Raw genomic sequence first — 23,129 nt, 5'->3', positions numbered from 1 at the left:
TTTCGAATATGGATTTGAAAACGATAAAATCTGAAATTGTGATGGGGATCTGCATTTTAATTTTATAACTGCAAAAAGCAAACTTGAGAGGAAAGGGTATTATCTCTCTTTTATCTATCTCATTTATCTCTTTTATCCTTTCTTACAACTAACAAAGACCAGATTAGCATATATTTCTTCTATTATCTGATTAATCAGAGAGGAGCATTTCTCTTTTTAAGGTCTTTGAGAAATTAAGAGATTTGGAGTTAAGATTACTTGCCCCCCTGCGGGTACTGTATGGAAGCTAGGGAACAGTAAAAGAGATTGGTTTAGAGGGGAAATAAAACGTCTTGGAAAACATTAATGCACCTGAATTAATGCAGTGCTGAGCAGGATACTCTGCTTTATCCGAGCAAGGAATACAACGTTTAAAAACAGGCTGGTGGGTTGTGGTTGAAAATTAGAGGACCATACTTCTGTCACTTCTGTCGCACAGGCTTGCACATGGTCCATTTTACCTCCTGCCTGTGCTTGCGTGACAGTATGAGTGGGTGTAATAGCATGGAGAGGATGTGAGTGGGATTGATCTGGCACACTATGCATGCGAGGCACACACAACTGCTGCTGTTTTATTTCACCACTACACCAACAGAAACTGCCCTTTATATAGCCACTTCTGACTAAGGTTTTTACAGTCGGGGATACAATATACTTTATTATAATTGCATGCCTTTCATAACCTGCAGATTTCAAAACCTGTTAAGAGTGGGATTGCAGCATGGCAATTTTATTTCTTTATGGCTTTTACTTCTGTGGTGGTGGGGCTGGCTGTATTTTTTTGATTTTTGCAGTCATGTTTGAGCACTTGTCAGTCTCTCTTTCCCACCGCTATTTGTCTTGTTCACTTTCTGCCTCCACCCTCCTTCCGAAACGCACAGCAAACGCGAGGGAGAAATCCCCAACTCCCTTGTTGCTCCCCGACAACCGACCCCAGATCTGTAACCCGCAAAATGGTGCAGCCTGACGGGTGGCGCCCACCTCGCTGCGGGCTGCGCATCCCTCCCGGGCCCGCCGCGGCCGGTCCAGCCCGCGCCGCCCGCCCCGCCACAACCGGCAGCGGCCCCTCCGGATGGGATTGCCATTTCTCCCGTCGTGAAGTTGTCCTCCCGCGGAGCTCGGTCCCGCCGTTCGTGGGGCTGAGGGCGGCTGCGCCCCCGGCGACCGCTTGCGCCAGGATGCCTTCAGGGGACTCGCAGGGCGCCCGCCGTCCCGGGCAGCCCCGGGGGTCGCTCCCCGCCGGCAGCCAGCGCCCGCGGGCCCGGGGCGGCAGCTGCCGGCCGCACTCGGCTCGGCGGGGCCAGGGTGGGCGCGGAGGCGGTGCGACCCCCGCCCGGGGCACCTCCCCGCGCCGCGGCCGCCGCCGCCGTGCCCGCCCCGCCGCTCCGCCCCGCCGCCCTCCGCCCGGCTGCGCCCCGCCCCGCCGGCAGCCCCGGGCCCGCCCCGTCGGAGGCGCCCCCGCCGCCCCTCTGGGCTGGGGGAGCCGCTGCCGCCGCTCCAGCCCGGCCCGGCCCGTCGCGGAGAGGGGGGGCGGGGAGGAGGAGGAGGAGGAGGAGGAGGGGAGAGGAGAGCGAGAGAGAAAGGGAGGGAGGGAGCGAGGGAGGAAGAGACAGAGGGGAGAGGAGGGAGGGAGGGAGGTGAGGTGCGGTGCCGCCGTCGCCAGCCGCCTTGTCGCTCTGCTTTCTGCCGCCAGTGCGGAGGAGGGGGCAGCCCCCGGCAGGCGTCCCGGCATGCTGAAAGTCACCATGCCCTCCTCCTCCTCCTCCTCATCCTCCTCCTCATCCTCCTCCAGCTCCTCGGCCGCCAGCCGCCCGGGGTCCGCCGCGCCCGACTACTGGATCGATGGCTCCAACAAGGACACCCTGGCCCACTACTTCGAGCTGGAGTCCGAGCTGGGACGGTGAGGCGGCGGCGGGCCGGGCGGGCCGGGCGGGGCGGCGGGCGCGGGGTCGGGGCGCGGGGCGCGGCGCCTCCCCGGGCGGAGCGGCGGGGCCGGGGCTGCCGGGGCTGCATTTCCCCTCCCCGGCGGCGCCGCGTCGCTGCGGCGAGAGCGGCAAAACTTTGGTTTGTCTGAAGGGGATCGGGAGAGCGCGCTGCCTTTCGCGGCGTGTAGGTTTTCGAAGGAAAAATCTACCTCCCGGGAGCCAAGCGGTGCGCGTCCCCAAAAGAAACGAGTGGTTTTCGGGAGGAGGCATCAGTCCGCCTCGGTAAATGCTGGTCCACATAAGCAGCTTTACATTAGTCAGGTTACCTGTATATTTGCAGAGTCTAGACCCAGTACTGTATCAGTTGAATGGTAGGCATCACTTTGAGAGCACTAAAATGCCAGGTTTTTGGCAGCCTCACTTCATACAAGACCTTTTGTTGTTACCGCCCGTATCAGCACCTTTAGACCTTGTGCTGGCAAAACTCCCACCCCAGACAGGAGTCCATGAACAGGCCCCTGCAGGCAGAGGCTTTTCGTTGGAGTGCAGTGCAGAAGAGTGAGCCTCGTGCATGTTCATTCATGAATTCTGCGCTACTGCCCTAATGCTTCTGCTGGGCAGCCTAAAGGTCCCAAGTGTTCCATTTTTTAAAAATCTGAAGTCCAATGTAAAATGCTATGCCTGTATCTAATGTGTGATTTTTACTCTATAAATACAGTTGGTGGTTTATGTTGAATCTGTGGGTAGAAAATAACCTGTGTGTAGGGGAAAAGTGAAAAATGATAGCTTTTTAAAGGGTTTATGGTAGATGACTTAAATCTGTAAAACAGCAGGTAATAAGTAGCAATTGACAATTTTTTCAGTGATAGAGTATTAAAATCCTGGGTGGCTGTGGGAAATTTGCAGGTAATAACATGGTTGCCTTGGTACAGTATTTCTGCAGAAAGGGCATGCAGTGAAAGTTACTGCCACAAAGCATACCTGTGCTTGTTGAGCTGTAACTGGTAGGGGCAGGAAAGGCGTAGAAATACACAATAATATCATTCTTGGCTTGCTGGCTAGGTCTTAAGCATCTGCTGCTGCCTTTTTGCCACTATTGCTACTCATGCTAGCCAGGTTTAAATAGGCATAGGTTTATGTATGCTCACCACGTTTATACTTGACTTCACTGTGCACCTATGCACAAACATAAAAATGTAAAACATGAAATATTGTTGTGTCAGTTTTATGTTCAAAATTGGCCAAAAAAAATTGTGTAGTGCCAAATAACAGCAGTTGATACCAACTCTGTTGCCTGGATTAATACTGTTACGTGTGGTCTGTCTAGAATCCTTTCAGCATGTGTGATAGTGACTGTGGGTTTCATTTAAGAATAGTCTGTATTGGTGATACATCATGGGTTTCTGGTGTAACTTGGAAAGGGGTTTTAAAATGTGAACTCTCCTGTGTGAGGAAGGAAAAGTTAATGAAAGCTGAGGTGCAGTGGGCTTTTCTACCTTGCAAGGTGAGGCAGTAGATGCTGAAACCCTAACAAGGTTTGAATAAGGAAAATAACTGCACCCAACTAGTGTAGAGGTGCGAGTCACTACGTCTGCTCTGCTGTTGGATAGAACAAGGAAATAATGTTTAAAACAAAAGCACAAAGAAAACCAATAAGAACTTATATCTTAATCAAAGAATGTGAAGTAGGGAAGGGAGAGAGAAGAACTCAGAGGAGTACATGCTCTGAGGGAAAATCACACCAGTGGGTATGGCAGTGAGATCTTGATCCCAAGGTCCCAAAGCTAGATCCTTTCAGAGCCAGCATCCAGAGTGCTGATGTTAATCTCAGACCCCCTCTGATAGCCCAGGTGTGTCTTAGCAAATCTATAAGCAGATCCAACAATCCTTCTTGGTTCCTAAGTCTAATATAAAACTACTGTTTTCTCTTGGTAACCTTGTGTCCAACCTTTTAATTGTGGAGATGATTTTGAGTACCTCTACCAAAAAAATACCCATTGCTTAGGTTAGAGGTGGTGAAAGTATGTCATGTGAGGCTGAAAAATGTGGGTTTGTTATCCTTTTAGATGCGGTAAATGAAAACAGCATACTAAAATAACCAACTGGAGACACTATCCTAAAATAATCTTTAACAAGTACAGGGACTGGAAGATGTCTTGTGTCAGACTGCAAAGACCTACATTTGGACAGCTGTTGCCTAGTTTGGGAGTTCCCTTTAGGAAGGAGTGCCCTTTCTGCAAAGTATGTCTGGCAAATCGTGAAGCCATCATAGTCAATAATTCTTCCTTGTGTGACCAACTAAAGAGTCGGGGGAGAAACGGGGGGAAGCTCCTGCTAGCAAGAAAAATAATAAATGTCTAAAAGCTTGGGTAGAAGTAAACAGTTGTCTTTCAACAGTGGAGTTCCACAGGGGTCGGTTCAGGTGTCTATGCTGCTCAACGTGTTCATAAAGGGGTCGGACAGTGATATTTGATGGTCTTACTAAATTATTGAGGGTTTTAAAGACAACCTTGCCTATAAAGAATTGCAGAAAGACCTTATTGGACTGATGGGGCATTTAAAATGGTGGATGAAGTTCAGTTTAGATAATTATTTCTCCTCCACCCCCATTTCATTTTGGCTCCCCCCCCCCCAAGTAAATCCTGTAGTGAGGTTGAGACAGAGATCTCTGGAGACATGTGTGCATGTGTGGCATGGATGGAACACCTGTCTAGAGGTGATTGTTCACTCTTTTCTTTGATGCAGGCTCTGCAGGGCATCTGACAAAGCTAGCAAGTCAAAAATGAGCCTCGGGAGGTAAGGCCATTTCAGCTCAGTGTGTAGTTAAGTGGTGGAACTCCGGGCTCCTGGATACTATGGGCACTGAAAGCTCACATGGATTTAATGGGCAGCTAAGCAAGTTGAGGAAATCCATTAAGACTGATCAAATGTGAAGATACTAGCTATTGAACTGTCAGTTGTTGAACGTTATCAGAATATTTTTTGACAGTACTGATACAGGTTTACTTCTGTTCTTATAATCTTGAGGTTAAAAGCATTCTGGGATAGGCAGGCTTTTACTGTGACCCAGGACAGCTATTTTTATGTTCTACTGAATGCCTGGCTAGTTCACCATACTTTTAGTCCATTTCTGACAAGTTGGTTTTGTGTGTACCACATAACAGGAGTTAAGAATGCTGTAAAGATGAAATTTTGGTCTTTGCTTTACAAAGAGTATCTGTTCCTTCTCGGAAGGTTGCAACACTGTTCAGTTGTGGACATTGGAATTCTGTTCTGAGTGTAATCGTCTAAAAGGTTATTTTCCACACTTGGAAAAAGATTTTAATAGTTTTAGGTTCTAAACTGGTATGTTCCTTAAAGACTAAAACCTTTTATTAGCCTTATGTAACCATGCTGTATGTTTTGGTACAGAGTTTCTGACTTCAGGATTAGTCTAAAAATAGCATTTGAGTGAAGACGAAATTAAGTAACAATTTTTTCGATACTCGGCAATATTGCAAAAAAGGAATTTCTCTTTGTTGCAATTTCAGTTATGGAATCTTACTTAACATGCACTTCCTTGCCTAACTGTGCCAAAATACATAATTATTTGAGTTGAAACTACCTAATATTGCTATTGTAGGCATATTGCAGATTATTAAATGATCAAGAGCAGCTGGAAGTATTTCCAACTAAATCCTTAGGGCTTTCTTTCAGTTTCAAAGCATGAATGAAATAATAATAGTAGTTTTTAAAAAGCCTTAAGAGTTACAGGCATTTTTCTTTGTGTAAGAACAATAAATCAGGATTTTCCAAGGTTACCTGTTCCTTTGTGGGCAGCCTTTCAATTGTATAATCCTTACTGAGGACCTGAAACCGAAAGGCACCCAGTACTTGCAACTTACCTTGAACTGACAGTGTGAGCTGAATCATATTCTGTCCGTGAGTTCACAGAGAGAGTTAAAATCCAGTCTGTGGTTTGAACTCAAGATTTCAGTGTGCAGAATGATGTCTCACTCTGTCAATCCTATTTATGAGTGCTGTCGTAGTAGCATCTACTTTTGTAATAGCAGTAGTAGATGAAATCAGGTAACTTCTTTGTATAATTTTATAGAAATGGATTGGTTTTGCACTCAATGGTTTGAAATTCAAGCCTTTTTTTGCTTTGAAAGTATGCCAATTATTTCCCTTTCCATTCCTTCATTAAAAAAAAAAAAAGTAAATGGGCTTTTTTTCTGTTCTTCTCAGGAGTCGTTTGTTTTATAGACTGCCGTGTTTATTTTGAAAATCAGTTGCCATTTTGCTTTGAATTTTGCTGTGCATTTAGTGTAGTTCAGTCCCTCCTTCAGTAATACTTTCAATTACTTGCTTGTGACTTTTAGTACTGGACCTGAGGATTTTCCAAAGAGATGCAGGCTTGCGGCTGACAGCACATGGTGCTAGCTGTGTGAATGTGAGCATGGAGTGCTTCGCTGAACTAGGATGAGAATTATCTTTGAGCAGAAACGCCTGCATAGATTTGCCTGTTCCCTACATCACATCGTGCCATGAACTGTAGCTTGCTTGTTACCCTCTTGCCTTCAGGCAAGCAGCAAGCATTTTCATGCAGGCAGTTCTTGCTGATAGGGAAGGCTGCTGCAGAGGTGGGTCTGAGGCCTTGTTTGGGACTGTTGTGGTAGGTGCATTGGACCTTGGTTTGAGGTGGGAATTTAGGAGATACAGAGGACATGGTATTCTTTTGGTGCTGGCCAAAAGTGGCAGTTCATCGTGGAGAATGGTCTTCATGGATTGCACCAGCCAGCGTAGCCCTCCCTAGCTGAAGATTTTCACTTCCTTTTGCTCTTGAAGGGGTACTGTCCCCCTCACCTTTCCCTTGAACAATGTCCTAAGCATTTGACTGCAGGCTCTTTTATGGCAAACATGTACTTTGCTCCTACTGAAGCAGAGCTGTTGTGAAGTAGAGAATCCAATGCTAAATTGGCCAGAAAGAGGATGTCAGATTTTTGTTAAGCAAGATGCTGCTCTAAGAGAGGGGGAGTCAGCCCCTCTCAAAATACATGTTGATCTACAGTCATAAATAAAAAGTAATATCAAGCAGTGAATGCTTTTTGTGGAAGCTGTATAGCTTCTTAACCCTGATGTTCTGGATGAAATTACTTGCTTTGGTACCAGGAACCTGAACTTGCAATGCCTAGTCCACAGCTTGACAACCAGAGTTCTTTACTCTGTGCAGGGAGAGTATTTTCTTCAGTTTTGTCTGGTTCAGTTCAACAACTGGTTATTTCAGAATTAAAAAAATGGGTGTTGAAAAGCAAGAAAAGAGAATTTCCTCTATCATTCACTAAATAAAAACCAGTTGAGAGTAGACCTACCATTTCACCTGAGGCTTGCTAATCATGGGGAGAAATGGGCTCAGAGGGTAAATACTTTGAACCTTGCCATGGGAGATTATTATTGACTCAGTTGTCCAAACGCCTACCTTTGGCACAAAGTTATCTGTCTAAACATTATCTCTCTCTGTGTTTCTTAGTTAGAAAACAAGAAAGCTTTTTTTGACTATTTGTTCGCACAGCTGACACTCTATTCTTGTTAGAAAATGACTTTTGAGTTTTACAGACAGTTGTTCAAATCCCTCTGCAGTTGGGATTTGTGGCAAAGCCATTGTTCTGCTGCAGCCAGGAGTTTTGCATTGAACTACAAACTCAACACCTGCTTTGCTAACTCTTAGAAAACAGATGACAAAATATGCGTTTTTCTTAATGGCCTATGTGTATGTCTGATTCCTGCTAATACTGTAACAGTCATTGTCTCTGTCATGCCGTGATGGAAAATAGGTTGTTTGATTCATTCAGCTATGGACAAAGTGTTTGGTTGTCAGCACTTGCGATCAGTCACGTCAGAGAAGCTAACACTACCATAACCACCTTCTTTCAGGAAGAAGTTAACGATTCTGTGGAAGCAACTGCCCAGCTACCTCTGTAAATAAACAGGTTACTTGGTTTTTAATACAGTCAGTAATATATAAATCATAGCTGTATTATATAAAAAATAGTTTGAAACAAGCTTTTCTTCTTCGAAACATGAACTGAAGTAGACTACAGCTAATAGCATGTAGTGGCATGTTTCCAATTAAAGGAGCACTGAGATTTTGTTTGTAACATTGTATTGTACCATTGCTATTTTAAAAAGGCAGTTTGTGGATGTGTCAACACTGAGGTTTTAATTTGGGTAGGGAATGACTTTTGTGAAACAAATGTCCCAATTATCCCCTCTCCCTGTCCCTTGCTTTGCATCAAGGGGCATTCTTGGAGCACATAGAGCAGACAGAATGTAGCTGAACCAGAAGATGCAGTTCAGGTGCACTTAATCCACTCTTGTGAACAATCAGTTCACAGGACCAGATCAGGGCTCATCTGGTGTAAAACCTGCAAAAAAATTGTGTGTTCATATCGGTGTGTTGCCACCATCCATAACAGTGGTGTGCTCCCAATGCACTGCACTACATGCTGCTGCATACCTAGATTATATGTTCTAGTGATACTGTATTTGAATCTAACTGTAGTTAATTGGCAATTTGATTAATGGGATGCTTGTGATATCATGCATTCAACATAATGTGCAGGTCAATGTCTGTCTGCTCAAGTTTTAATTAACTTGGAAGCTAAAGGGAGTATATATTATATAAATCAAAATTCAATACTTAGAGCAAGCATTGAAAGAGTAGTTAGTCATTGCAGAGTATTGCATTGTCTCTGTACTCATAGTAGTTTGTGTACTCAATGCATTGTTCTGTCAATAAACTGAGCCGTTACCTTTTTTCTACGAAAGGAGTGGTGGGGTGGTTTTGAATAGCTGGAATGAATAGATGATCATTCTGTGTAATTTTCACAGCTTTCTTGTACTTAAAAAAGAGCTATTAGAAATAACAATTCTCTAATATATTTTTTTTATAATTTTTTTTCTTCTGTCAGCCACTATGCATTTTTCTCATTGGTTTATATTATCTTTTTCAATTAAAAAAATATATGTATTTCTAATGGAGAAAATGACTAGCTCTTGAAGTAAGTACTCCTAAGAATACCAAAAATATTTTTTGCATGTAGAGCTTTTAGGAGTTCAAAGTAATGATATCATTTATGTTAGTATGAGAGTAGTCATATTTGAAAAACATTGCAGTAGTCTGCAAGGGGTCAGATACAACAAAAGTTGTTCTTGTAGCTTGTTACAGAGAAAATGATGAAGTATTTTCAAGTTCATTTGAAATCATGATTGTGTAATAAAACTATGTAATTCTGCATGGAGGGTAGGTAAATCTACTAAAGACCTGTGGTTCGAGAAGCAAATACGTGTTCATTCCACTGTGTCTTTTGGTGTGTGTCCAAGTGTGCATAGTATTGTGTAAGCGATTGTAATGGACACAATTCATAGGTAGAATTTTGCCAGTAACAGATGCTTGAATGCTTGCTCACATGGCAAAAAGCCACATTTGAAAAGATCACCAGTTGTCAGTGGCGGTCAGTGAAAAAATACTCGCTGTTTGCTCTAGCTTGTGCCCCATCTGTGGAAGTCCAGGTACTTGCTAGAAAGGACTAGCTATCCTCTCCAGTTACTCAGATTAAAGAGGTTTTATCTTCCCGAATGTTGTATGAAAAGGTCAAGCAGGAAATGGAAAAAAAAAAAATAGTCATCCCCTCTCCTAGTTTTGTTTATAGTACAACAGATTGAGCTGGCTTTATTGCAGTAAACCTGAACAATTCTTCTGTGGTGGTCTGCTAGCCGGAAGTTTGGCCCGGCTGTGGGAAAGTGATCTTCTGACACTGCACATTGTGTGGAAAAAAGTGCAAAGATCTGAATATTATTTTCATCTATATATGTACAATATGTATGTACCATTAGTGGGAGTTAATATTGCATAAAAAGAAAGAATATGTACTCCCTTTTGCTTTCACAACAAAGCAGAATTTAAACATAAACCTGCATATTTGTTGTTGACTTCTTTGTTTAGGCATTCTTATCATGCTTCCTTTCTTCACAATAAGCAGACCTTCATTAGCTGAGCAATCACTGATTTCACAAGGGATATTTTTTTACAGTACAGTGATGCTCATTCTGAGAAAGGGTAACCAAATGTTCTGTGTGTTTCCAAATGTTGATGCTGCTTTTGATTTTTGATTTGTCTAATAACTTTTAGAATATTTGTGGTTTCCCTGTCTCCTCCATTAAAAAAAAAAAAAAAAAGTAAGAATGGCAGCTTTTACAACCAGTCATCAATACTTGGAAAGACTCTTACTTTTGTTGTTAGTGAGCCTTCATTTGGCCTGGCATGATCAGTGTCCCCAGCCAGTCAGTAATCACCAGAAAATGCATTTTAACTTGCTGGTTACTGCTCTTAAAAACTAAACTAATCTCTAATTTATAAGGATTCTTTTTTATTATTATTATTCGTTGTTCTTTGGAGTTTAAGCTAGCAGCTTGGTGAAATCTGAGCTGGAGAATCATTAAGAATTTAATTTAGGGGGTTTTGTGTTGTCAAAGCACATCATTTTCTTTTTGTCGCTTTTGCCTTACTTTTGTAATTCAGTGTTAAGAGAGATCTATCAGAGTGACACCACCTTTGGCAAAAGTGCACAGGATGTGTTTTCCCAGAGTTCTATCTCTGTAGCTTTTAAACCTCCAAAAACTCACCTGAACAAGGCAAGAAAAGCATACTTGTTCCTTGCTCTGTTCCAAGACTGCAGTTCATTATCTGTGATGCTCTCCCAGCTTTCTGATGTAGGAAATAAGATCTGTTTTGGAAGGTGTTTTGTTGAAATGGGATTAATGGGGAAGGTTCTTCTCAGAATGGTATCTCAGCTAGCAGCATGCTCCAGAGCAGCCCGAACATACTGTAACTGCTGAGGATTATGTGTTTTAAGGACAGACTGACATTTCCCTTGAATTTACTGGAATATGTAGGAAGGTTGTCGTCATGCACACGGAAACTTAATTCTTTTTTCCTGGTTAGCTATGGGGTTTTTAAGATCTCTTAGCATGAGGCAATGAGAAAGATCATTGAGAATGAACAATCCAAGACCGTTTTCAAGTGTGGGTTTTTTGATCAAATTATACATTACATTTGCTCGATTTCTTAGACTATATAATGTTCAAATCAGAAAGGTGGAGTAGTGGTGACATAATACTATACCAATGAGCATGGCAAATGAGTCTTTTGGTTATAGAATGAATGCAAAAATTGTGTTGTTACTGTCATAGGTTGCTACCAGTTAAAACACATAAACTACTGGGCACCATCAATATTTGCATCTATTGCCTTGAGAATAGGTTGCTGAGGTGTTGTTGCTTTTTGTGTAAACTAATCCGAAGTTAGAAGACCCTACAACAATATGATTTTGAAAGGGACCGTTCAACCTGTAACAATCAAAGCCTTTGTCTCTTTGAATTTCATCTGCATGGGATAACAGGAAAGAAATCATTTGGCATGAACCACCAAATTATAAGGCTGGAGTTGTATGCTAATTCTGACACAAGTGAAGTAGCCACCTGAACAACATAATGCTCTACCTTCTAAGCTGTCCTCCTTTCACATGTCTGGTTATCCATGCTAGAACTCCAGAACCGTAAGATGTGAAATAAAAGATAAGGAAAATAGGAACCCTGCTGAGGAAAAAAATTATAAAACATGCTGCCTTTTGACAGTTTACTGTCTGTCTATTAGGGTTGTGGATTTTTGGGGTTTTTTTTGGGGGGGGGGGTTGGTGTTGGCTTTTTTTGGGGGGGTAAAACATCAGTAAAAGCAAATCCAAGATTTATAATACAAATCCTCAAAAACAACAGCATTAAAATTTAAGCCTTTCAACAAATGTATAGTCTGTGCTTCAATGCATACCTTGCTGTGAGCATCCATATGCCACAGGTAAGATGCCAGAACTGCAACTTTACTTCAGGATTGATGTCATCTCCACAATCCTTTTCCCCAATCTCTCCTCACTAGAAACATGTGATGCCTCCCTTCTCTGCCCTCTCTCCAGGCATTGGGAGAAAAAGCAGTTTAGGGAAGAGGCATCATTCCATCATTCTAAAACAGATCGTGTGTCTCCCCCCCCCGCAATAATTTTTCCTTCTTGCAAGTGTTTGTACTTTCTTCTCAGTTCAGATCATCAGGAACACACCAGTACTGTTACTTATGTTCAGTCTTCTGATGTTTAAAGCGTATCCGTGTGTGCCTGGTTCACAGCTTTTGCAAACTCATACTTGAAATACTCAGTTGATTGTGGTTTTATTCATGAAGATGACCCGCATTGCTCCACAGATTTTAGCAGAACAGAATACTGCATAAAAATGTACAGATGTCCTGAATTTATGTTTTATAATGAGGCAGCACTATATTATGTGACTGAGGGGGATCAGTCAATCAGATTAGTTGCATCAAACTGTGAATTGCTTGTTGACATTTGGTCATTTATTGAAAGCCAGGAACGTTGACATTACTAGATAACACATTCATGTAAAGAAGCTTGGACCAGCCCAGAAATTACATGCAGGAATTCCAATTTAATCTAAATAAATTACTTTCAATGAACAATTTTGCACTCTTGAATGGAAATAAAAGTGTGCAAGATCTTAATGAATATTCTTGGAATAAGAAGTCTGGTATTATCTTAAAGTACTTCTGAAATAATATTCGTACTGATTTGTCTTTAATTAGTCCTTGTTAATGGAGGCACACTGCCAGTACCAAAGAATGTGCTATGTGATTTTATTTTGTGTTTAGCTGTAAAAAATTTCTAATACTGTGTTGAAAGAAGTGGACTTGCATACCCCTTCTGCGGAAGGCTGGCCATAAATTGTGCAACTTTTGGTTGATAATGAGACCTTGTAGCTGCTTATATTCTTTGAAGGTTAATTATTTCAGTTTTATTCAAATGAGAGTGTCTTTTTCAGATTCTCTGTATATGCAAGCCGGTGTTTGCTGTTTCTTACTTATTGTGTCCTGCACCAGTCTAACATTGTGGACCAATGAGAGCATTTTAAGATCAACCTTTGGGCCAGAAATTTGTTTTAAGAACAAGCATTGGACCAGAAACTATTACAATTATTTTGGCACACATTGTGGTTTTTTTTTAATGTGGTGGATTACATAGTTTTGTTCTTCTGCAGAGAAAATGGATGTCTGGGTAAGGCTTTTAAGGCCTCAAGATAGTCTGCCATGGATAAGTACTGATTGTTTTTTTTTTTTTTGGTTTTTTTTTTCAGTCTATCGACTTGTTTTCTAGATTAATGAACCACAATTCTGATCTGGTATACAGTGCTTTACAGGTGTTTGTTTTCTTGAATTAGAACATTTGCTTGTCAGCTTGCCACATTGTGCAAGAATGATTTGCTGAAGCTGAACACAAACCAAGTTGAAAATCATTATCATCATCTAAGTTCAGAGACCTGTAAGATACTGATGCATGAATGTTTTTACCTGCTAGTTCCATTGGATGCTCCCCGACCCCGTTGTGTGCTGTAGGGACAGCGGGTGATCAGTCTTCACTCTCTTAATTCTCTTCAAACCCTCATGAATTTCTGGCTTAGTAAAACTGAAAACTGAAGGGCTGCAAAGCTGATTTTGTTATGGGAAACACTTTATGGTGTAGATACTGATGATCATTTAGGAAATTAATAATGATTAATTTTGTTTAGTGGCTTTAGGTTTCAGGTGGTCAGAAACATAATAAAGGTGGGTTTTGTCTTGTCTTGTTTTCCTGGGATTCTTTGCTGCCTGATGGAAGCTGCAAATGTTTATGGAGCACTCTGTTCGCTATACACTGTTCTGTTATGTAACTGGCAGGGGACTGAGTTGAAAGAGGAAGTCAGATTTGCTCTTCACAAAATATTGTTAGAACAGCAAGTCTTGGAGCAACACTTCTGATACTAAAAAGGCAATAATAACTTCATTTTGTTTGCTGCAGCAGGGGGGAAGGCTTTTAAATTTATTGCATCTGATTCTCCCTTCACAGCAATTTAATTCAAGAATATCTTAACTGCAAACAGAATTTGGATTGGTAGTTAAAATTAATAATCAGTGAATGGTGTCTAAGATCAGTAATCAATTGCCAGATCGGGTCAACGTGTAATGGAAAATCTGCAATGAAAGAGATACCTTGAAATTCACTGGTATGTTTTCTGATCGGACTCTCATGGACATAAAACCCATCTCCATCTCTGTATTATGGTGGTATCTCCATAATAAATATGCAGGTAAATAATTTTTTGAATTTAAATTCAGATCCATCTCTATGCATAATTCATATCATAGGTGTTCAACAGTATGTGGAACAGGAATAAAACTGAGTGAAAAAGACAGTTTTATTCATTACTATAAAAGCTTGCTCACAGAGTTGGTTTGATTGGCACTAACATAAAAAGAATACTCTTCTATTTTCAGACAATCATTCATTCGAAATCACAAAACAACCTTGGTCATCTCTTCCTCCACTTTATCCTCCTCCTCAGCACAACACTTTCTTTTTGACCATTTCAGTCTTCAGCTTGTAGAGTTAAAAGGAATTAGCTCATGTTCCTTGAAATTGATTTTATTCTATATAAGTGTATTTTTATTGTTCTTGCAACATTTATGTATTAAAAATGTGTTATGCATGACTTTAGAAACAAAGAAGTGTTGTTTCTGATGGAAGCAGTCATATTAAGATGTGTTTCCTTTGCAGTTGACCATCTAAAGTAGAGCTGGTAAAACTTGTTCTTTAAATAAATAGTCCAACAAATCTTACTTTTTCCTCCTGTTAGTCCCAATTTTGTTAACTGATTATGTTTTTTATTTTTGAACGAATACAATAAATACTTATCAGATAGCCTGTTTAAATAGTTTGCCATAGTGCTTCTTATGATCCGTATTTTAACTGTATTGAGTAACTAGCAAGACCATTTAATTGTGTTTTTCCATAGTCACAGTTGAAACAGAATAATAATGATTAGCACAATGTGTTAGTCATCCACGATGGCATGCAGCCATTGGAAGACCATATTGCATGCTTGAGAGTCATGCCTGTTAAGGTTTGTTTTATCCACATATTCATATCTTTACAATAGTGAAACAGCAGATTTGAAAACTCCAGAATTTCCATCCCATGATAAATTTCAGTATTTTGGCATTTGTTTTTGAGTTAGGATGAGCAATTGAAGTATTGGCATGGTGTGGATAAGGGACAGTTTCACAGCATGGAATTTTTCAACAATTATGAATTAAAATTTACAAACATTTTCACATTTTACATTTTGTGTTAATTAAAGACAGTCTTGACTCAAAGTAACCAGATTGCAAGAACAAACTACATTTTATCTCTTTTACCATGGTGCCTTATGAGAGTTTTGATGCAGGTCCCTCTCTTAACTGTTTTCACCTTCTTTCTTTGATTCCGGCTTGGACTGTGTTTTACATGTTACACCAAAAGACGTGCAGCTTTGATATATTTTCCTACTGTAACATAGGGAGGTTGCAGAAGCTGTGTTTATGTGCTGACTCCAGTTATAAAATTCTCAGACTTTCCTAATAAGAACAATAAACATTATTGAATGGGATGGGATCCCATTTGCCTTTCTCATAGCTCCTATCTTGGTAGTTTGTAGCTGTCAGGTTTTTTGCTGCCCAGATTGTTTGTCTTCTGTTTTCCTTCTCTGAGATTGATGAGACTTGTATTTTACAGCTTAGTTCTTGTTATTTGTCTGTAATGCATGATTTTGCTGAATTGTATCCCTTTTGTCTTTCTCCTGCTCCCCAGGTAGTAAGTACAGTTTTTCCTTTCTGATACTACAGCCCTCTTCCGTATTGCCAATGCCTCCCCAGCTTTGTCATCAGCAAACTGAGTCAGCATACTCATAAGTTTATGCCAAAGTCAATAACTACAATATTAAATAAGATATATAACAAACTGAAGGCATATTGCTCAAATGTGCATGTTGGGAAAAAAATAGAAACACTGAAGTAAAAAGCAGTGTGTTTCTGGCAAGCTTTTGATGAAGGTTAGATTGCATAGGCAAATTTTCTAGAGAGATAAAAAAAATCCTAAAAGGAAATGGTTTATAAAACTGCTCCCCTCTATGCCATTATCCCACTCAAACTGAAACTGAAAAAAAGTCAGTATTCTTGCAGCATTGCTCATACCAAGGATGAATCTGTTCCTTTACATTCTTTTGGTGACTCCTTGCTTCTTTAACCAAGGATGTCTATGGTTATTTTCACCTTCCTTTCCTCCCTAACTCCTAAGAAAGTGCTCTCAATTGTCTTTATGCAAAAAGGAAAAGATTTTCTCCACTGGGCTTAATGGTTGCAACTTCAGAAGCTGAAGAATGGGGCATTCTACACCTATCTTCTTGTGATGAGTGCCGAACAGGGTGTAATCGGTATGCTAGTCATTGGTATGCTAGTCATTGGTATGCTAGTCAGAAAGCTGATAGAAATCTTGATGTTTCAGGGAAAGTGAGGGATTAGATTTCATTATGCAGGTAGGTGTCTACCAGCATCCCATCTTCCTCCTTTTCATTTTTGGAATGTGGATTAAGTGTGGATAAATATAATGGCTCCTGAATGTAGGAGGACTCGGCTCCTGTAACTCTTGTCAAACAAAAATGAAGAATAGCATGCTTTTAAGTGGCACTTGAAAATTATGTGGGTCTGAGTTATAGGACCTGGTTTGTCCCCGTTTTTTATCCAGCCAGCATAATAATTGCAGATGTGAAAAGCGACTGCAACAGTGGCATAAAATGCTTGCCTTCATATGTATTATGAAAAATCCCGCTCAAAACTTATTTGTAAATTTTTCATCTGGAAAATACGCTGTGGAGGAATTGGGTTCCTTTAGTCCAACAGATGGTGCCGGGGAAAGGTGGTGATAGTTCTCCAACAGAGAACCACTCCTGTGAGGTAGAATAATTCACTTAAATTTAAGAACTCCTCCTGCATGCAAAGAAGGAGAGAAGTAACTTGACCACGATTACAACAAACCCTGTAATTTAGAAGAAACTATCTACCCATGTGTAGTTCTGTAATAGCCTTTTCAATATGAGCAGGAGAGACAAGAAATGTGCCTAAAAATCGTATATGATCATTTTGTGAAAGAAACTGTACAACATGGTTGCCCATGTTACCAGTCTTGGTGACTCGGCAGAGTTCTTCCTGTGTATCTTCAGAATAACTGCATTGATTTTCAGTGTCTGCTTGTTGATAGCAGTAGGTTCAATATTGATTTGTTGACATCACCAAGGGATCAGTTAAATTCTCCGAGCCACATTCTTATCTCAAATTGAAATTATCTTTTTGGGGCTGATGTTGTGGTCTTCTGCATCCTTAATGTCTGGCGGAAGATGTATCTAAACTGCAGATGTTGCTTTCAGATGAGCATATAGCACACTGGGTATGTGTGTTACTGTGTTTAAAGGAAACTTAAATTTGCCTTTCAGTAACAATCAACTCTAATGATACCATGGATATGCTTTTCATTCCAGTTGTGGAGATAGCTTGTTTGGAAACACTACACATTTGTTTTCCGAACTTCCAGCCATGTCAAAACCTAAAAATAATTTTAAAAATCACATTTCAAAATCCTGTTTTCTCTATACTGACTAATGTATGCGTATACATTTGCAATAGAAATTTAAAATGAACTATTCATCCTAAAGTTTTTGAGTCTTTATAGTGTAAGAATGGCTGTGCTGGGTCAGGTCAAAGGTCTGTTTAGGCCGAAACCCTGTCTCCATCCATAGTGAGAAGCACATACCTAGAAAGAAGTGTAAGAACAGCATGCATCTAAGAGTACTTGCCCAGAGCAGTCCCTCAATCCTCAGAAATCTGAAGCCAAATCTGAAGCTTCAGCTCTGTATTCATATCAGAATAGCAATGTAGATTTGCATTCAGTGCTCAAGATGTAACACAGGATCACAGAATGGATGATTTTGGCAGGGACCTCTTAAGATCATCTAGTCCAACCTCCCTGCTTAAGCTGGGTCAGCTAGAGGAGGTTTCTCAGGACCTTGTCCAGTGGAGTTTTGAATATGTCCACAAATCAAGATAGTCACACAGTGGATTTATACAGGAAAAATGCTTAATACTTCATAACAGTTGTGTATGGATTGCCTTTTTTTTTTTTTTATAACTAGAATTGGGCATGAAGTTGATTGTTGTGGAACATTTCCTTAGATTTCAAGATTTCTGTGCTTGTAATAATAGGTCACTTAGTCTGTTTAATATATGAAATTAGGATGGTGTTCAATATTCATAATTTTGTATTTATTTACATGGACTTTCACCTGCCATTTAATACTCTGTCACTGAATCTCAGTGGAATCCTCTTCCAGCTCTTCAGTTTGGTAGAAATTTATTATTATGAAGAACTCTGAATACACACACACGCACTCCAACTAGTGTCACCTCCTTTCTCATCTCAGCTCCTGTACTGGCTCATTGAGTAGCAGACAGCAGCTCTGATCTGTCAGACTTCCTGATGACCTCTGTGCACTGGGACAACTGAGCACTTATTCCTTCCCTGTTTTGTGTCTCTTAACCAACTACTAATTAATTTCTGCCTTCTGTGGCTTCCTCAAGAACCTTTGGTGAGGGACCTTGTCAAATAAGTTTTAGAAATCTAAGTAGATCAATCAATCAAATCTCCTTTATTCAAATGCTTGCCAAATCTTTCAAAGAATTTCTGTGGTTTTGAGACATGGCTTCCCTTTGTAGAAGCCACGTTGATCCTTCCCCCGGTTATCATACATATCCATATGTCTACAGATCCTATTCTTGGAGCTTTAAATGACTTCAGCAATATAGAGCAAGGGTACAGTCCTCCAGTTCTCCATGTCTCTCATAACCATTTTTAAAAATTGTCACGTTTGTTTCTTTCCAGTCTAAAAAGGCTAAGTGGTATGCAAGAGGTTAAATATTACCTTAATTTGAGTTATTTCAGCCATGAGTTCAAGTTAATCTGTTAAGTGAGTCTCAGATCAGTGCTCCTCATGTGCTATTGGTCATTTAATCTGTTTGTTCCGTAATCTCTTATGCTGCTTCTCTCTCTCTTCATTTTAAGAGGTTTAAAGACTTTTTTTTTTTCTCCTTTTATCTTCAGAGTAAAGAAAGGTTCTAACATTGGAAAAACTTCAGTTTGTTCAACATCAGATGTATCACAGACTGTTCAGTAGACATAAACTTTTTACAGAATTAGAATTTTGTAATCACAGTGCAGCCGCTCTTCACTGTATTACAGCCGTTCCTTGCTGCAGAACACTGTAGAGATTGCTCTCAATGCAGAATATTTTTTCAGTCAGGGGAAAACAGGTAAGATGTTGCTCTCCTGCCACTTGAGGTAAATGCCTGTAAGTAGTATATCTGAGAGAAGAGTGAAGCAGAAACAGATGACTGGTGTTCATCTTTGCAAGATTTCATCCTTTGCTTTCCTTTTACTGTACTTTAGCACCATTTGTGCAAGGTGAAAGTCTTCACATACTTTTACTGGTTATTAAGTCTGTCCACATGGTGTTAGCTACTTTTAAGTCCAGCCAAAGAGGAGTCTGTATGACTAAAGATAAACAAAATTTTGGTGACATTGTTCTGCATCCCTGTGTTGTGACTAACCAGTTCATTTGTCTTTTTGATGAACTGTGCAAAGGACAAAACAGTTTGGGAAGCTGAGAGATAAAAGTTGAATTCCTAGCCAATAGGCAGATTGAGAAAAAATATTTGCTGTTATAGGCATAGGTTTTAGTATAGAAATGGTGAATGAAGATTACAAGTCTTGCATCAAATCTACTGTTTTCCAGTGATGCTGGAACTGATCTGGGTAGAAATTTGTATAGCTTGTAAAAGAAGTGGATGTGACTGAATGGTGGGGAAAAATTCTGTCATTATTGGACAGTGAAATTTGTGCCTAAGTTACCTCCATTTGGCCTGACTAAACTATATAAGGAGTGCTTCAATATCGACTAATCAATAATTTGAATGCTAGTTTCTTGGCTCATTAGTCCTGTCAGCTTGCATTGTGTCAGTGTTCATCTATTACGTTACGTTGCAGTATCAGTTTTGTTGTAGAAAAAACTTGGTGTTGTTTAATCACTTGGAATTAAAAGAGGTAAGTGACAGTATTGACTGAAACTGACTGTGCTTAGCATTGTCCCTAAGACAGTAAGAGTTGTTGTTGTGAACTCTATAATTCATGTAGATGCCATAAATACATGCATGCACACCCACAGGGAGGTACATGCAGGCACAGCGAAGTTGGATGAGAAGCTAACTTGCAAGTTTTTCATATGTAATGACTTTTATGGTTCTGTCTGCTGTCAGATGAATGGGAACCACCAGAAAGTGTGCTCTGCTGAAAATGAAATTAAATGAATAATACATATTTAGAAGCTCAAGTATTTTTCTTTGGAAATGTTTCTTTCAGCTTGTATCAGTGATGGACAACATAGCGTTCTGAATTTAAGCAAAAAACCTCTCCAAAGAGTGTTGGAAGCGGTAGATCATAACAGTTCTTGAGTTCCACTAGAGATAGTAAATGGAGCATTTTAAGTTTTGCCCGGGTAGAATAATAGAATCATTTAGGTTGGAAAAGACCCTTAAGATCATTGACACTAGCCATAAACCTGACACTGCCAAGTCCACCATTAAACCATGTCCCTAAACACTACGTCTACATGTCTTTTATATACCTCCAGGGACAGTGACTCAACCACTAACCTGGGCAGTTCCAGTGCTTGACAACCGTGTGGGTGAATAAATTTTTCCTAATATCCAATCTAAACCTCCCCTGGCACAATTGGAGGCCATTTCCTCTTGTCCTATATTGCTATTACTTGGGAGAAGAGACCAACCCCCACCTGCCTACAGCCTCCTCTCAGGGAGTCCTGTTGGCCACCTGGGCCCCCTGGGCACACTGCTGGCTCCTGCCCAGCCGGCCGTCACCCAGCACCCCCAGGCCCTTTCCCACCAGGCCCTTTCCAGCCGCTCTGCCCCAGCCTGTAGCGCTGCGTGGGGCTGGTGTGACCCAAGGGCAGGACCCGGCGCTGAGCCCTGCTGAACCTCATACAACTGGCCTGGGCCCATCGCTCCAGCCTGCCCAGGTCCCATCTGCAGAGCCTCCTGCCCTCAGGCAGATTAACTCCCCCTGCAACTTGGTGTCATCTGCACACCCACTGAAGGTGCACTTGATCCCCTTGTTCAAACTGTCAATAAAGGTATTAAACAGAACTGAGCCCTGGGGAACACCACTTGCAACTGGTCACCAGCAGGATGTAACTCCATTCACCACCACTTCTTGGGCTCGGACATCCAGCCAGCTTTTCTCCCACCATGGAGTACACCCGTCCAAGCCATGAGCAGCCAGTTTCTCCAGGAGAATGCTGTGGGAGACAGTGTCAAATGCTTTATTAAGGTGAAAGTAGACAACATCCACAGCCTTTCCCTCATCAACTAGGCAGATCATCCTGTTGTAGAAGGAGATCTGGTTCTTCAAACAAATTTAACAAGACACAATTGTTCTTATTAAATGCAGATACTTAAGCGGAATCTGAGTACTTGGAAAACAGACTTTTCTTGCCTGACTGCTACTCTACAGTAAATTCATTGCTCACCTTTTCAGCGAGTAAGAACTTTATTGTACCATCTGCATGTTTAAATAATGATTCTTTCTGTGCATTAGTTCTCTTCCTCCTTTTTAGCAGATTTATTGTAGGGAAATGGTGGTTGTTTCTGCTACACACCACCATACAGGTTATTTGGGAAGCCCAAATAAAGATTCTTTCTATTCAGAGACCTGGCATGTACCCTTGCCATTTAGGGGTGCATAGGTATTCAGAAGGAAAGATGCACAACAAGGCTACCAGCGATAGTTTTAGGGAAGACAAAATGCCTATGAACTGCTGTGAAGTTCCCATTGTTTTGCCTTTGGCAAAGGGAAGGCACAAAGGTACCACCCTCCTGGAGCCTCTGAGCACCTGTGTGGATACTTACAGTTCACGAAGCTTTTCCTGTTAGTTTGCCACCACTTCTCAAGCTAAATTAAAGCTGTCATTGGTGTGCCTATACCTACTGTAGTCATACCTTAGAGATACAAAGTTGCATATATGGGGCCACACAAAAATTTGGGGTTGGTTTGTTTGGTTGGTTTTTTTCCCCTGGTATGTAATCATTTAATATCTGTTGGTTTTGTTTGTGGTAACAGTAGTGGTTTTGAAGTAAATGCTAACTGATATTAGAGCTTCAGCTTATCTTTAATTCTGATCATTCATTGAAGGTTTTGAATGTAGAGTAAGTCAAAGGAAAAGACGATTAGTGAAGACCCTGAAAGAAAGAAGAAATTATGAATTATTTTATTTTTTAAAAATATATTTTAAGCCCTGAGAGTTGGATCAAGGTTAGGAGAACCAAAATTTTATCTAACTAATTATCTAATGCCTTGAGAAGCTGCTTAGCTTTTCAAGCTATGTAGACCCCTGCTGTTACCACTAGAAAGAAGCAAACAGTAATCCATCCTGCCTGTGTTGCACACCTGTTTTACAAATAGATGGGTCACCTTCTGAAAGTGCCTCTGTTAACTGCAGAGGATGCTTTGACAGCAGGATTAAACCACATGCTTTTGCACAGCTAACATGAAGAGATTCGTGTCTAAAGATACTGTGCAGCACCTTTGTAAAAGCTATGCTGTAAACTGCTTCCTGCTGGATGAGTTCTGTCTGCCTGGCTGTGATGGGCATGTAAACGTAGTTTTATGCATCCAAGAATATCAATAAAGCAAGCCAGGCCAACTCACCTGGCTTGTCATTGCAACTTGAGTAATACTGTATGTAACAGGATAAAAGACCTAAATTAGCTATTGAGTTGCAAATTAATCATTGGCATAAAATTATTGAATAATAGAGCATTTGTAATGTTCTGGATGTAGATTGTGTGACTGTCTTGCCACCAGACATATGGAATTCTGTTTATAGAATGGCACTGTATCATTTAAATCTGACTGGAATAGTTTTCCACTGGATTTGGTTTTAATGAGCTGTTTTGTTCTCTAATTATGTTTAATTAAATGCAAGTTTCATTGAGTTTTGGGTTTTGGTTAGGTTTTTTTCTGTTTTTAATAGAACAAAAAATTATCTGCAGTAAGGGAAGAAGTGGGAGACCTGCTTCAATAAAGAAGTTAAGTG

General features: G+C 40.8%; 1 protein-coding gene across 1 annotated transcript in view; it reads left to right on the top strand.

The window, feature by feature from the left end:
* Positions 1-1,670: 1,670 nt before the first annotated feature.
* CAMK4 (calcium/calmodulin dependent protein kinase IV) overlaps positions 1,671-23,129 on the top strand; it is a 170,212-nt gene continuing 148,753 nt past the window's right edge. Inside the window, exon 1 of the mRNA XM_056324814.1 lies at positions 1,671-1,939. Within this exon, the coding sequence (XP_056180789.1) occupies positions 1,770-1,939 (170 nt within the window). The 5' untranslated portion in view covers positions 1,671-1,769. The remainder of the gene's footprint in view (positions 1,940-23,129) is intronic.

Source organism: Falco biarmicus, chromosome Z (genome assembly GCF_023638135.1).
Source record: "Falco biarmicus isolate bFalBia1 chromosome Z, bFalBia1.pri, whole genome shotgun sequence".
In the NCBI taxonomy this organism is placed as follows: Eukaryota; Metazoa; Chordata; class Aves; order Falconiformes; family Falconidae; genus Falco; species Falco biarmicus.
This window is presented reverse-complemented; position numbering and strand designations above follow the sequence as displayed.